General features: G+C 42.5%; 1 protein-coding gene across 1 annotated transcript in view; it reads right to left on the bottom strand.

The window, feature by feature from the left end:
* Positions 1–6,205: 6,205 nt before the first annotated feature.
* The window catches only part of DYNC1LI2 (dynein cytoplasmic 1 light intermediate chain 2), a 28,417-nt gene continuing 17,587 nt past the window's right edge, over positions 6,206–17,035 (bottom strand). Inside the window, exons 8-13 of the mRNA XM_060253715.1 lie at positions 14,552–14,663; positions 13,924–13,983; positions 12,620–12,661; positions 11,654–11,771; positions 11,306–11,422; positions 6,206–9,677 (exon numbers count right to left, since the gene is read on the bottom strand). Coding sequence (XP_060109698.1) covers positions 9,571–9,677; positions 11,306–11,422; positions 11,654–11,771; positions 12,620–12,661; positions 13,924–13,983; positions 14,552–14,663 — 556 coding nt within the window. The 3' untranslated portion in view covers positions 6,206–9,570. The remainder of the gene's footprint in view (positions 9,678–11,305; positions 11,423–11,653; positions 11,772–12,619; positions 12,662–13,923; positions 13,984–14,551; positions 14,664–17,035) is intronic.

Below are 17,035 nucleotides of genomic sequence, written 5' to 3' on the forward strand. Positions count from 1 at the left end.
GGAGGAGGGAGGGAAATGTCTGCTGGGCACTCCATTATTTCCTAAGGAGACCAATTCTCATAGGGTATAATGGAGAATTGATCTTTAGGTATCTGGGGCTCTGTTTTTTAAGGTAGATGCAGCAAATTTGCAGCATAGCATCCAGTGCCTCCCTCAAAACACCTTCCAAGTTTCAAAAAGATTGGACCAGGAGGTCTAGTTCTATGAGCCCCAAAAGAAGGTGCCCCTATCCTTCATTATTTCTAATGTAGGGAAGGCATTTAAAAGGTGCGAGGTCCTTTTAAATGTGATGGCCAGAACTCCCTTGGAGTTCATTTATGCTTGCCACACCCTTGCTCCTGGCTCCACCCCCAAAGTCTTCAGATATTTCTTGAACTGGACCTGGCAACCCTACATACAAGGGTACTTCTCAATCCACTGATGAGAAAAAAAACCCACCAATATAAGAACATTATTTCATCTCCCCCACCCCACCCCATCACACTTCATTTTGTGTTCTAGGTAGGTGCTCCATAGAAAACTGTTAATTTTTTAAGGGGAAGTTCCTACTGTGTACAGCCAAATGTGTGGCCTAGCAAGAGTGCTAGGGGGGATTCAAATTATCATTCATCTATAAAGCTCACTGGGTAGGTGACCTTGACTCAATCACTCAAACTATCATATACAACAAAGGGAGCTTTGACTTTCGAAGGCTTATACCTTGAAAATCTTGTCTCTAAGGTACTCGGGTTAGAACTGATAAAAGGAAGTACTTCTTCACCCAAAGGGTGATTAATATGTGGAATTTACTGCCACAGGAGGTGGTGGTGGCTACCAGCATAGACAGCTTCAAGAGGGGAATGGATAAGCATATGGAGCAGAGATCCATCAGTGGCTATTAGCCATAGCTTATTGTTGGAATTCTGTCTGGGGCAGTGATGCTCTGTATTCTTGTGCTTGGGGGGGCACAGTAGAAGGGCTTCTAGCGCCACTGGTGGACCTCTTGATGGCACTTGGGGTTTTTTTGCCACTGTGTGACACAGAGTGTTGGACTGGATGGGCCATTGGCCTGATCCAACACGGCTTCTCTTATGTTCTTATGTTCTCCTTGACTCAAATCTTGCCTCACACACTTTACTGTATTATATGAATAAAAATGAAGGAGGAAAGAATCATGTAAAGGCAGGATAAAATTACAATTGATCAAAGACCAGAAACATTAAGCCCCTCTTTTTCATTTGTTAGTTTTCACTCCATCTAAGTATATCTTTGCTGTCTTCAAGAGGTCTTGCAAATTCAAGGTTATTTTCAGCCTAAGCATGTGTTTACAAGCTGTATTTTATTGACAGTGTTAAGTATTTTGTTATTCTATGCCAAATTAAAGGAAATGTTTGTTTACATGCCATTGGACTTCACTAAAACTGCTTTGTGCTTATTATATATGGTCTCGAGAGCCAAACACACTGTCCAGCACTGAGAATTAAAAACAAATCATTTGTGATGAGCTTAAAACTGCTTTTCCTTTTTCACTGTGCAATTATAAATTTTACATATACAGAGAGAGAGCACACGCACACAAGCACATCAGGCAAGAATAAAAGCAGCCTTGAGCTGCTGGCACAACATCTTATTTATTTCCTGAAATTTTTCTTGACAGTGAAATATTTTGGCAGGCTATATTCTCTAGCTCCCTCAATTGGAAACAAATGAGCACACAGTAGACACCACTTGCAAGGGAGGAGAACACATTAAAAACCATAGAGTACACATCCTCTTTCATCACAAGCATAAAGTCAAAGCACAACTCCTAACTACTGTCTGCTTTAAAATCTGGGTGCAAAAATCAGCTCATAAGTTTATAAATAAGGAATAAGGTGCAAACACTTTTTTTTTTCAAAAGTGCTGAGGGACAAATACAGAAAGAGATGAAAGGAAGAAGCACCACAGCAACACAGAAGTGGAGAAGGGTACTGTCAACTTGAGAGGGATCAAAAGGCAGCCTGATCTAAAGAATGCTTCCTTTCCCTCCCCCCATCCTGCCTACAGCAGCGTACATTTGCATCAAGGGCCTTTGTACTGGTTGTGCAGGAAATTTCATACTGCAGTCTTCCTGCTGCCCAAACATTTAAAACCACTAATCTTAAATTGGTTATCCTTTAAGCAAAAGACACAAACAATAAAGCATTTCTCTTTTGCAAGTCTAGGATAGTTAGGTTATTGATACAGCAAATTTAGGCTGGGATGGGCAGTAATTACTGGCATAATCAGGTCTTGTGAAACTGGCAACCAGGTGCTGTATCAGTGTATTGCAATATTGCACAAAGCACGGTGGAAAGGACACAGGATAATTAAAAATGGTGTAAGATGTAGCATTTTAGCCACCCAAGTAGCAGCTACATCAGGAACTTTTCAAGCTGTATTTCTAATATGCAAGTATGATTATCAGAGTGAGAAAGCATTTTATATCACCTTGACCACAGTCAGAGATTTCTACTGTAACACAGGATCTCTCGCAGTAAGGCAAAAAGCTATTGAACAATCAGCCTGCTATCTAGCAAGGATAAGGTAAAATGTGCAGCCAACTCGTGACGACCCTATCCTGGCCAGAGGTGGTTTGCCATTGCTTCCCTCTATAGCAGCCCCAGTGTTTCTTGGTGGTCTCCCATCCAAGTACTACATGGCCAATCATGCTTAGCTTCCAACCTGTAACTAAATCAGGCTATTCTGGGATATCAGAGCTGCTAGCAAGTATAGGAAACATTGGGAGGTAAAGAGATGTTCAGCCTTAAAAGAGTGAAAGGTGGTAAAGTTAGGTTTGGTAATCTCTTCAGGACACATCAGCACAACGGAATGAGCTGGGATACCAAAAGCTATAGCCAAAGCTGTATTCTCTTCCAGAGGAATGCACCCAGCTTCCCACTTGTGTTCAGAATGCAAATCATAAACACACATAGTCAGCAGATTTGTTCTCAACCCGCTCTCGTCCTTCATGCAGGCTTCCTGGTTTTCTTTAAGGTGCTATGAGGTTGTCTAAAACTGTTGGATTTAATGTAATTCAAATTTATTCACTTGTTTTAAAAACAGTTGGGGGGGAGAAGGCATGACTCTACATGTCCCTGCCAATCCAGAGCTGAACACAAAGTAGTCAGGATAGTTTTCTCTTGAGCTCCAGGAAAAGAGAATTTGAGCAAAATACAGTGTTTGTTTCCACAGCACAGTATCCCCTTCAGTTATCTATGCCTGTGTGCACCTTTACCCAAGGCCAATTGACAGCCAAAATACCCACATTTGAATTTATCCCAGTACCAAAAATTTTGCAGTATCATTTCAAAAGTATACATAAAGCTGAACAGAAACTAAGGTTGTTTATTGAACCGGTAGTTGAGGAGGAGATGATGATGATATTGGATTTATATCCTGCCCTATACTCTGAATCTCAGGGTCTCAGAGTGGTCACAATCTTCTTTACCTCCCCACCCCCAACAGATGCCCTGTGAGGTAGGTCGGGCTGAGAGAGCTCTTACAGCAGCTGCCCTTTCAAGGACAACTCCTATGATAGCTAAGGCTGACCCAAGGCTATTCCAGCAGCTGCAAGTGGAGGAGTGGGGAATCAAACCCGGTTCTGTCAGATAAGAGTCCACACACTTAACCACTACATCAAACTGGCTCTCAGTTTGCATATGTTAGTGTATGTTACCTGGGTTGGAATAAACACTAAGCTTTCTGGACTGAGGGAGGTTCTCTGCCCATTTCCTCACCCCCCCCTTTTCAGATTTAACTGTATTGCAGTGCCTCCAGTATTATGGACTATCATTCTGTGCTGCTACATTGTTTACTAAGCACACAACCTCCAGGTGCTGCCTGGAGAGTTCCCAGAATTACAACCGATTTCCATACAACAGAAACCAGTCCCCCTGAAGAAAATAGTTACTTTGAGTGGTGAATTCAAATGGTACTATGCCCTGCTGGGGTCCCTCCTCTCTCAAAACCTCCGAGAATTTCCCAACCTGGAGTTGGCAAGTCTAGCACCAAGGCTTGATGAGAAAAGCAAGCGTTTGTCTGTAAAACAAATACATTTTCTTGAAAATCTGTTAATTTACTATGGAACAAAAGGAAAAACCCCTCCCTGTTTTGGGGGATCAGGCAGCTGGGATTTCATGCAAACCAGCAAAGATAAGGCAGAAGAGGGGAAAATGTAGTAGAATAACAGGCATTTCACACAAGAAGGGTCTTGGGGCACTTTGAAGATTAATGTGTTTTTATTCGAGCTAATGTTTTTGCAGGCTCTTTGCAACAGCGGGGTCAAAGGGGAATGCAGGAAATGTAGAGAGAGAGAGAATTATGTGAAATTAAAATGGCACCAGGAAAAATATGGAGACTATTCACCCACAGCAATAACTGGCATTCTCCCTCGTTTTACCAAGCTAATTAACTTAAAAAGGTAAAGGTGCAAGCACCAGTCATTTCTGACTCTGAGGTGACGTCGCATGATGTTTTCATGGCAGACTTTTTTTTTCGGGGTGGTTTGCCATTGCCTTCCCCAGTCACCTACACTAATTTTACCGACCTTGGAAGGATGGAAGGCTGAGTCAACCTTGAGCCAGCTACCTGAACCCAGCTTCTGCTGGGATTGAACTCAGGTCGTGAGCACAGCTTGGACTGCAGTACTGCAGCTTACCACTCTGCACCACGGGGCTGCTTAATTAACTGACTCCTGTGAATTAAACACAATGGATGGTAGGAGGAAGTACCCGGTCTGGATAGCCCAGGCTAGCTGATCTTATCAGATCTCGGAAGCTAGGGAGGATGAGAGACCATCAAGGAATACCAGGCTCACTACACAGAGGCAGGCAATGGCAAACCCCCTCTGAACCTCTCTTGCCTTGAAAGCCCCACAGGGTCTCCATAAATCAGCTGTAACGTGATGGCAAGCAGTTACAGAGAGGAACTGTTTTGTAACTCCTTCAGGGTCCTTGCTACAGAAATATAAAAAGGGAAAGACATTAGGCAGCAAGCTACCACAAAAGCATTTCAAACACTTGGGCCATGAAAATAATTGGGAAAAGAGCTCATCCTTAGCGTCAACAGCCAAGAAGGTTTCTCTTGTAGCAATGGACATGTTAATAAAAGCCTGTAGCAGTTGTGTTGAGAACAACTGCCGTGCTTCCAGTATTTATGGACTATTATTCTGTGCTGCTACAGCATTGCTTACTAATGTTTTCAAAATGATATGTAGTAGAGTACAAGCTACTCGGTTCAGGGAACATATACCTTAGAGCAAACACTGGCAACATGGACATTGCTACATACTGATGCAGTTAAATAAAATACAGTTCAGCTTAAATTAAAAAGTTGGCTCCAATGACTCTTCCGCTGGAAGAAGAGCCCTTGACAGTACAGATTCTTTGGGCTCAACATACTATACCCGCTGAACGTCTGATACCAAGGAGAGTCACAGCAGATAGGACCGTGCCTTGTGATCTCTGAAACAGTCTGCTGCCACTGACGGCATGCAGGTCGTGGAAATAGCTCTACTAATGGTCTGACCCAGGGGTGGCCAAACGTGCTTAATGTAAGAGCCACATAGAATAAACGTCAGATGTTTGAGAGTCGCAAGACATGAATGTCAGATGTTGGAAAAAAAGAAGGAACGTGGGAGAGGGAAGAGGATGGAAGGGGTGAAAAGAAAGCAACTTTAAATGCATTCCCCAAGCTGCCAGCTGGCTTGGATTTAAAGAGAAAAATGCCATCTCTAAGCTGGCCATTGGGGTGGTAGAGGCTTTAAGTCACACGATATGTGTGAAAGAACCACGTGACAGGGAAGACAGGGGAGGGACGGTGGCTCAGTGGTAGAGCACCTGCTTGGTAAACAGAAGGTCCTAGGTTCAATCCCTGGCATCTCCAACTAAAAAGGGTCCAGGCAAATAGGCGTGAAAAACCTCAGCTTGAGACCCTGGAGAGCCACTGCCAGTGAGTAGACAATACTGACTTTGATGGACCCAGGATCTGGTTCAGTATAAGGCAGCTTCATATGTGGCTCCCAAGCCACAGTATGGCCACCCCTGGTCTGACCCAACATAAGCAATTTTCGCACCAGGTAGAAGATCAGTATAACAAAACTGAAGTGCCCAATTTTTGTTATCAAGGGTAAGATACCCCTTTTTAAAGCCAAAACCAGAGTTCTAGAACCGCTTCGTTTAATAAAAAGTGACAGACACCAGCAAAGCAGTCTTGGTTTGTGTTTATTGAAGCCAGTAATTAAAGACATGTCCTCATTTTTTTTTTTTGCCAGCACTAGAAAGCAGGATTCCACATTGACTGCACCTGGTTAAAGCCATACAACTGGACTAAGGGCTGTGGTGAATACATCTGCAGTCCTCGTAGGAAGTTAAAAACATCAATAAACTTAGTAAGAGAGGAGGAGTGAACGTCTTTCATTTACAGCATAGATATGGTTAAGTTCAGTCACTTTCAATGTCATTAAATTAAATAAAATACAAGTTCTGTTCAGTTTAAACAAATTTTTAAAATGCCAATAAAAAAGTGCAAACTTAAAAAAAAAAGAAAAACAAGCAGCATAAACCATAGCATTTTGACGGAGGGCCAATCCTTAATTCTTTATATTTGCCTTCAAGTTGAATCGATTATTTCTTTAGTTTAAACATGAACAGTAGATGCAGTCACTATACTGTAAATATAAATATAGTCATGTAATAATTTTTTTTAACAGTCTACCAGACAAGTGTAATCCTGAAAACAAAGTTAATTGCATTGTTTTTAAAAACATAAAGGCTGTTTCGCAGTTTAGGCCTTTGGTTCCAATGCTTGAGAACGCCAGGGGGGGAAAAAAAAATAACTGTGCAGCTTTCCAAAGTTGCTAGACTCTGGCAACTGACACATACCCAACATTACTTATAGTTTCCTTCCTTTGAAAAACTAGGAGCATTCACTTGCAATGAGGAAACAGGATTTTTTAAAAAGAAGTTAAACTTCCAGTTGGATCCAAGCACTCTCTTGAACCACCGGCAAGTGGTTATAGTTGTTGGCTTTTGCTCATTTACAGGAGATCTAACGTTCACCGTATAAAAATAATAATAATAAAAAAAACTTCAGGAGCCACTGGTACACAAAGTGCGTATCTGTTTGAATAAAAATAACAATAAAAGAAAACGTGGAGTGAGGCTTTGCATCCCAACTGTATCCCATCAGGAAACGCTTAAGCCAACCTGCTCTTTTTCACTGCGGAGATTTCATTTCCCAAACTGAAAGGTACCTCCCACAGAACCAAAGTCAGCCCTCAGTCTCCATGTGCATTAGGGCAGTCATTGCAAGGTAGTATACATATATGGTACATATGTACGAAGCTGCCTTATGACAAGTTAAACCGCTGGTCTGTCTAGGCCACTGTGGTCTACTCTGAACGGCAGTGGCTCTCCAGGGTCTCAGAGAGAGAAAGGCCCTCCCCAATACTGGCTACATGAGAGCCTTTCGACTGCAGATGCCAGAGGTTGAACCTTCTGCTCCAGCATCATGTCATGGCCCCTCCAAGTAGCAACAGAATGGCCATGACCTGCCCTTAAATCTCACATGAATTTAACCATCTCTGCCTGAGACACCTTGCTACATACTTCCACATGGTAGAGAAAGGGCCCCAATGGCAGACTCGCTGCAGCTGCAACAGCAGCACCATGTCAATTTCATCAGGCAAGGAGGTTTCTTGCATCCAATGCTTCACATGCCATATCCCAAGAGGTGGCAGAACCCTTAAACCAGATCCTCTGACCACAACTTCTCCATTCAAAAATCTAGGCAACTGTGGGTGTGAGATTCTGAAAATTTATAAAAAAATGTAAAAAATAATAAAATAACTGGCACATGTAAACATGCTTTTACGTTAATGCAAGTAAATACTCTTAGCTTTCTAGATAGTGTTAGACAGACTGAAAAACACAAGGAGATGTGACCTCTTTTCAGGAACACAGGGTTTGCAGTTACATCCAGTACTGTTAGTGGTCAATCCGTTCGGCAATGTTTAACAATATATATATATATATTTATATAAATATTAGGGATGTTCTATCCAGAAATAAGATCTTGCATTACACACAAATCCATTATCAATAAAAAGTAAACTCTGCATAATTCATACAGTGGGTTTTTTTCTTTTTTCCCTTCAGTATGTTGAGTACAAACACATTTGACCATATAATATAAGGTAGTGTTTCTCTGTCAATTAGTCCATACAGAAACTCAGTGCCGTTTCAGTAACCGTGGGAATCTTCCATAGAACCACTGTGGTGGTGGGCACCAATCCAAAAAGCAATGAGGAATAATCATGAGTCTTCCTTCTAGACTGAAAAGGCTACATTGAAGGGTAAAGGCATAGATGTCATCAAGCCATTAAGCTCTGTGTTTTATCGATGGAAACCTACACACTTCTATTGTTTACTGGAAGGAGATACTTGGAAGCCTACCAAAACCCCCCACAGGTTTTACAAACCTTAAGGCAGGATTGGGGGGGGGGGGGGGTTGTTCAGTTCCGCAGTTTTAACGATGAAAAAAGAACCAATTCTTCTGCAACGCATTGCATTATGGGGAACTGATATGTCACCCATTACTCTTAACAGATCAGGTAGTTGGTATTTAGAGAACAAAATACACAGATACACAAGGCAACAGCTATCGGAGGGGGAAAAAAGAGGGTTTTAAAATTAAAGACAACTGTCTAAAATTACTGAGTTTTAAAATAAAGCCCAACGGAAGCTGTTTGTACTACAGTGCACAAAAGATTCAAGCACCTCCTAAGGACACAATCTCACACTGTGCCAGGCACTTGGTCTAAGCAAGATTCCCTGTGTCAGCTAAGACAAAAAGGGCACCCACCGGTTGTTTTTTTTTAATGCATCTCCTTGTTAAAATGGAAAAAAAAAAATTGCAATTTTATATATCAAGAAAACAATTCCCATGATGCTAAGCCTCAAGCACTCTCCACGAAGGCTTTTTGTTTTGTTTAAAAAACAGTGATTATCTGATCTATGTATTCAAACACAGGATTTTTTTTTAACACTGGTTTCGTTCCCGCTGGTCTGTCCAACTTGCTTTTTGTATCTATCGAGCCAGATCTCACATTGCTCCTTTTTTTTCCTGTAACACAGCATTTTAGATACTCTTCACCTAACCAACATTCCTCTACACCATATTCTCTCCAAGTACGTTGCCAATGGCCAACTCCAGCAAATTTTGGGAAAGGGGACTTGTTTCTTCCTTCGTGCCGTTGCAACCAGATTCCGCATCTCGTGTCTGTGTGCTCTTCCTATAAGAACCACGGCTGCCCCTTGCTCGCCACACCCCAAAAATCAAGAGAATTGCCCTACTGAAACTCTAAAATGGTTATCTTAAAACAGAGGAAAAATTTATATGCAAATCTTCCTGAATGTGCACTTGATACCCGGGACAAGCCAATGAAGGTTAAATTTCATTTCTCCCTGCCCCAAGAAAACTTATAGCGCCTGCCACAGCAGAGAGCTTCTGGTCTTATCGGATCAATGTACATAGTTATTTGGTCATTTACATATGCAGGTTTAAGCGTTATCAAGCTTCGTTCTCTGTCGGAGAGGAGTTGGCCGTTACCATCGAGTCCGGCTTGCGAGTCATTCTATCCAGTTCTTCTTGAACGTTCGTCAAAACAGTTTTTTGCCCTAAAAAGCAGCAAGGGAGAAATTATCTATTTATAAAAATCACTTTTCCTAACAGTGAATCTGATCACATATAGCAACAAGTAAAGGTGAAGCGTAACCACACAAAGTTCTACCTTATACGGTTTTCAAAGGGAAAAATGAGCAGAGGTGTTTTGTGATTGCTTTCCTTTGCACAGCATTCCAAGTCTTCCTTGGTGGTTTCTCACACAAGCATTGACCTTGATTAGCTTCCAAGCTCTGATGAGAGCAGGCTACGCTGGGCTATTAGTATCAATAGAGCAGGTTTAACTACTGGTTTCTACATAGTAAAGAAGATTCCCCAGTATGGGCAATAGTTTGGAAGAAAAATAAATCAGAACAGCCCGGAAAAAGAAATACCATGCTGAGAATAGCTTTGGAGGGGTGAGGGAGGCCTGTTTGGGCACATAATAGTTTGTACTACCTTGGAAAGGGAGATCAGGGTAATAGCTGTGGAGTCTTGTGAGCAAAAATTCTTCTTTGTGAGCTACTAGCACTAAAGCTGTGAGCTACTGTATAAACTACGGTAGTTTCTTCTGGATAATTTTTCCTGAGCTAAGACAAAAATGTGTCAGCTGGAAGCTAAAAAACTGTGAGCTAGCTCACACTAACTAAGCTTAGAGGGAACACTGGATGCATGCACTGCGAACTGAACCTCCATGTTCTCCCCCTCCCCCCTGATCTGGAATTTATTTGACTTATATCCCACCCTTCCTGCCGAAGCAAGCTTTTAAAGGTTCTCGCCACATTAACTGAGTGACATTAACTGAGTTCTAGCTGAGGAATTCATTAGGATCAGGGAACAGTGCTTCTATTCTATCCTGACTGACTGCACAATTCTGCTCCTCCCAGATGTTTTAAGATAAGAGGGCGCAGCCCCTAGCAACTAGGATAGAGGTGTATGTATGAAGTTTGAGTTGGCGAACGTATGGCACAATGCATGGGGAGAAGGAAATACACCCCCTTCACTTGTGTTTTATCCCTCAACAGCAGCACTAGAGGTGCAGTTTTTTGCCTCCAATCTCAGCCATCAACACAAGCGTGTGACAGAGGTAGAGGTCTGTTTATTCTCCCCAATGGAACCCAGAAATTGCCTTATGACATCATTTTCCTTGCCTCCGTTTTATCCTCTCAAGCACCACCTTGTGAGGCAGGCAGGTTAAATAACAGTGAGTGACCGGCCAAAGGTCACCCAGCAGCTTCTCTGGGGCAGAGTGGGGATTTGAACCTGGGTCTCCCAGATCCTAGTCTGACACTCTGACCACTACACCATACCAGCTCTCAGGTTGGGAGTTAAGTGGGCAAGAAGCTCCCCATTTAGCCCTGGGAGTCTTCTATGACACTACTTCAGGAGGGAACCATTTATCCCCACTGTGATTCCTTGGGCCCTCTAAACTTGCACATATATCAACAGCCAGTTCAGAATGCTCCCAACCCTCTGATTTCAGAAGAAACCCCAAGCTTCCTTCACACTTACAGCATCACATCCAAGAAACAGAAGAAGGGTGGATCTGGCAAGATGAGATCAGGAATGCGACACTAATGGCCAAACACATTAGAGCGGAAGAACGGCACAGGAAGAAATTGCGCGTTCAACGGGATGACGCTACCTGATTTTTTGGCTGTACTTTGCACGCTCCCAGCTCCAGGACTCCCAGGAGAGCCGGTTTTTTTACTCAATAGACTGTTGAAGAAGCTGGCCAGCACTCCTTCACTGGCAGCATTATCTAATCGAAAGGAGGAAAAAAACGAGAATCGAGTTCGAACACAAACAGGCAGAGAGAAGCAGCGATGCGTCCCCAAACCCCAACAGCTCTCTGCCAAGCAGCCAAAATAATCATTCTGGTATTTATAGCTGTGCTCTGCCTGCCCTGTCACCTGATGAACTCTTCAGCACCAGGAATGGGGAAGGCTAAACAAACAAGCAAAACAACAGAATACCGAAGTGCAATGCATACTTTTAATAGTTGGATCTGGCTTCTTGACTGATGCTATCGGCGAGGCACTGGGGACGCTGGCAGGACAAGGTCTGCCCTGGGGTCTCGGTGATCCAGAAGGCCCTCTTGCAGGCGATTCCTGTGTAGTGACACAATGCAGTTTACGGACTAGAACCCCCCCACAAAATGCAATCGTGCTTGAAGTATTTGCTCAGGGATTGTCCAATAGCTTTGATGACCTTCCTTAGATTAAAGAAGAATGAGGAGGGAATGTTAAGTGTTTGCTTTTCCTCCCTATCAAGAAGCAGCAGCTCTCATTTGGAAAGAAAAAAATGAAGTACAAATCGACTTACAAGAGGTTGCTAATGTGGGGTCTGATGGATTACAAGGAAAATCTTACAGGTTCAGATTTCAGGGTACCTAAGAGTACCCTGAACAATTTGGGGCTTGCTTTTGTATACTCAGAATGGGTCTCTCTTCCTGCCATCTGACTTGTTTTCTTTACCACCTTTCCCGTCTCAAATTTCCAAGTCTCCTTACTCAACATAACATGCTGTCTCCTCACACCTTAAGCTAGTGCTCCATTTTCACTGATATGGCACTAATTTTTCCAATGGGGAAAGGCAGGGCTTTTTTTTAAAGCCCTGCAGGGATCTATTTGCATATTAGGCCACACCCCCTGATGCCAGAACTGTGTTCCCGTGCATTCCTGCTCAAAAAGGCTATCAGTCAGGTTCAAAGCATCCATTTTTGGGGAAATCCCACACATTCGGATTTGGAAATCAAATTCAACTAGTAAAATTACCTACACACAAAACCTAAATACAGAATTTTGCCAGCTACTGTTAGAAATGACTTTCATAAACTCATGTCCCAAGAAGATTTAAAAACAGATACATAAGAAAAGGGTTCACTGTTCAATCACACCCTGGGGAGGCAGCCCTTTATTTTGATCTAGAAGTGGCTTTTCCATATTTATATACTCACAGAAGCCCTTGTAGGTGTAGCTGGCTGCTTGGCAAGGTAAGACTGAAACAGAAGAGAATTTTTTTAAGAACATAAAAGAATAACCAGAGATGCTCTTTTGTGAGCTTAAATTCAACCTTGCCACTGAATTCAACTTGGGGATACCAAATGATATCACTAGAGGGCACTCAGACTCAACATTCATTAATGGACCTGAAACACCCTTTAATCCACAGAAGAGACCCCACAGACCCACACGGGTTCCAAGTACCGGATTCTGGTGATCATCAGCAAGACCATCCCAAAACTGGTCTAACCGGAATTGGCTTCCCATGCATACATGAGGGAACCCTAGGCACTACAATGAACAATGATCTCTCATGAAGTATAATATTTCACAGCTTCTATGGACAACTAGAAGTCCCAGGCTGTTTTTGAAAAAATGCAAGGCATTTAACCTGGTACTAAACTAGTTTTAAGTGCACAGTGTAAATGTTCACCGGTGCTATAACTAAATAATACTTTGGTCCTGGATCAGCACGCAGAGATTATATCTCCAGTCTAATACATGAATTAAAAAAATGCAAATGCTCCATGGGGAAGGAATGCTAAGCTGGAGAGGGATCATGCTTGAAGCAGAGATGTCTGTTTCCTCCCCTCCTGACTGCCTTAGCAGTAGCAGCTGGATGCTAGAGCCAAGGGGTCCTCAGACGAGTTGGATTCAGGCACTGGGAACAGAGGCCCACATGCTTCCCTCCCCCTCAGTGATAGTCCTAACCAGGGCTTTTATTGTAGTCAGAACTCCTTTGCATATTAGGCCACACACCCCTGATGTAGCCAATCCCCCAGGAGCTTGCAGTAGGCCCTGTAAGAAGAGCCCTGTAAGCTCTTGGAGGATTGGCTACATCAGGGGTGTGTGGCCTAATACACAAAGGAGTTCCTGCTACAAAAAAAATGCCCTGGTCCCAACCCTGTTACTTCTGCCAAAGGATTCCACATTGACTGCACCTGGTTAAAGCCATACAACTGGACTAAGGTAGGGGCCAAGGCCAAAAAGGCCCTGGCCCTGGTTGAGGACAGCTGGATCTCTCTTGGGCCAGGAACCACCAATAAGTTCTTATTTTCAGAGCCAAGAGCTCTTCTTGGGGCACACCAGAAGAGGTGGACCTGAAGGTACGTTAGTTAAGGGGAAGGTACACTACCCATATATTTTACTTCTGATTATAAAAACAGAAAGATTAAGTAACAGATATTTGAAACAACACAAGGTTCAGAAAAATTCTGAAGTTTGAAAAACTTAGACAACATATTCTGATTTTTCTTACCTGCTGCTTCATAAGAAACACTTGTTCATCTTCTGCTGCAAGCTCTTTATCTTGTACTAACTGAGAAGTGAAAGAAAAAAAAAAAAGGCCTTTTTACAAACAGAAAATAGGTACCCAGGAGAAAGGGCGTGTATGCGTTCTAACACATTCACAGTTCATTCTTCTGGGCTAAAAAGATGTAGTGATAAAGCCCCAAATGTTCCCCACTGAGGATCCTACAATGCCCCTCTCTACTCTTATTCAAATGTCAGTATTGTAACAGTGCACTAATCCATCAATTCTCACTTTCTGTGTGTTTGCCTCTCTGATGGGATTGCTAGAATGTAAGGTGGCATACACTTAGAATTCTGTGATTCTACTATCTGACTTCGGTGAATCTGACCCACAGCATCCGCCAAAGCAACTGCAAAATTAGGCCACTTCAGATTGAATATTTGAGGTTCCTGGCATGTAACAACTTGGGAGCAAAAACACCTGATAGCAGCAGGGCCAGTTCCAGCTTTGGGGAGACCCTGCGTAGACCCAGGCCCCAGCAGCAGCTGCCCCTCCTCAGAGTAGGCCAATGCCAGCCCAGCCTAGCAGCCCTAAGATCAGGGACAAAAACAAGCAGTTTTTAAGTCTACTGTACCTTTCTTACTGGCGGTTTTACAATGAAGTCTTCATATGCATCTTCAGGTTTCACTGTTGTAAAGTTTTCATGCAGAATGGCAATTTTCTTTTCGTTGTCCCAGCCAGCAGGTCTGAACAGAGAGTAAAATTCAGGTAGGTGGGTCATTTTGGAGAAGTACAATATCAAGATGTTCCATATAGATACAGCATTTTTGAAGTACCTATTTTGCTTTCCCTTGTCATCACATCAGAGGAAAATACAGGGGGGAAAGGCTGATGTGCTGCTGACTTCACTCTGTATAAACTGTCCTACCACAACCCAACAGCATGAGCCTTGCTTGCCTTACTGTAAATGCAAGAAAGCAGAAGAGACCACAGAGCCATAGAGTGGTTCTTCTCTCAAGAACCACTGTCATGACATGGTGTACCTGGACTCACCAAGTATACACTTAGACAGAGCGCTGCAAGCAATCCTGGTTCTCTGTTAAACGTATCCAGCGTGCTAACTGCAGGATTCACAGTAGTGATTCTCATGACTGCAGAAATGCTAGGACTCAGTTAAGTTGCTGCAAAGCCCTAACCTCTAAGGACCAAAGCCACAAATGATGCCACATGAACCACCCCCAAGTCCCATCAGTGGGAGACTGGCATGCGGGTATTCATAGATGGAGAAGCAACCTCCTGGCAGTACCGGCAAGAAGCAACAACAATTTTTTTTTTGTAAAGACAGCTCATACTGCTGCTACAATCTGGGGCTGGTTCAAAGATTATACCAGAGGTGTCAAACATGTGGCCCGGGGGCCAAATCAGCCCCCCCAGAGGGCTCCTATCAGGCCCCCGAGAAATTGGCTGTCATCTGCTTCCTTCTCTCTTGCTTCCTTCTGTATCATGGCTTGCTTTGCTAGGCTTGCTCAATCGCACAGGAGCTACAGAGCAAAGCCTCTATTTTCTCTATTGGCTGAGGTTCCTCCCTTGGGGAGGAAGGAGGAATAGCTTGCTTTGCCCAGTTCCCTAGATCACACGGGAGAGATACAAAGAAAGCACCCTTAAGACCAATGAATGCTAATGTTTCATATATAACATATAAACATATATATATGAATGAATGTTTTTATATAGTTGTTTATTGGCGAACCAGACGATATCTTAAATGCTAAATAAGATGTTATATAAGGTTTTATATATATATATATATATTATACTACTTTATGCACAGTAGAATGTTATCACATGTGGAATTAATCTACTTGATACTACTTCATTCAACAAAGTTCTGTATAACTTGGAAATTTGAAAAAATTTACATGTTTTTTAAAAAGGCTTTTAAAAAACTTTTTATTTGTCTGTGTCCTTTGTAAAGTTTATATCTCTGCTACCTGGCATTAAAATATATGACACACAAGCCATGGCCCAACAAAGTCTCATTTATATCAGATCCAGCCCTCATAACAAGTGAGTCTGACACCCCAGGATTAGACCATAAAGGTTCAGTCTGTAGTATTAAACGGAAGCCAAATCCAAGCCAAAAATCGAGGCCCTATGAAGTCAGTTGCTCTTCAGATCTGGAGAATGGGTCTGTTGCCTACCTGGCTAGGGTAAGTTTTCTCCCTAAAGAATCAGGTTCATAGGCAAAGGGTATCTTTGGAATTGGCATGGCCTTTAGATACAAGGAGCACAATGCCAGTTTGTGTTGACTTTAGTTGGTGTTCCATCTCCATTTTCTTGGAGAGAATGATCTAGCTACAGTTGACCATGCTTCCATAAGAGTTAGACTACTGTAAGATGCGGAGTTATTTACAAAGACATTTTGAAAACTGCAACCTGGCCCAAAATGCTGCCACTAGGGTACCAATAAAGAATCTGATCACAGCAGATAATACCATGTCTGTTCTGGTTTTCAAGTGTATTTCTAAGTGCAATTCAGAGCCGCTAGCCTTGACTTTAACATCCTTAACAGTCTAGGATTAGAACAGCTGTAAAACTGTGCACTTCCTATGCAGTCTGAATTGTTCAATGAAGTCACCTTCTGGGCCCAAATCCAGACGACCTCATTAAAAAGATTGGGGAAAGAGGCATCTTCTGGAGGGGAGATGGAATTCTGGAATATATTCCTCCAAGAGAATTACCTGGCATCATCTTTCCTATCATCCACATGCCATTCTGTTTTTCTTAGGCTTTGGTTCAATTGATGACATTTGCTATTTTATCACTATCCCTTTTATGCTAGTTTTCACCAGCTGTGAAACAGGAACTCTGGTAAATCATTTTCTGCCATTCATATTTTTGCAATCATATTTCTATATCTGCTGTTTTAATCCGAATGATACTTTAAGGAACTATTTCAGAGTGTTATCGCTGTGACACATCTTGGGCATTGTATCAAAAGGTGATATGCAAATTTATTTTAAAGACATACTTATTGGGGGGGTGGGTTACGTTAAAATCAGTGGCATTTCCTCCTGGGGAACTGGGATGTGAATGTTATGATCTTTGTGCCCAAGAA

This window comes from Heteronotia binoei, chromosome 14 (assembly GCF_032191835.1).
Source record: "Heteronotia binoei isolate CCM8104 ecotype False Entrance Well chromosome 14, APGP_CSIRO_Hbin_v1, whole genome shotgun sequence".
NCBI lineage: Eukaryota > Metazoa > Chordata > Lepidosauria > Squamata > Gekkonidae > Heteronotia > Heteronotia binoei.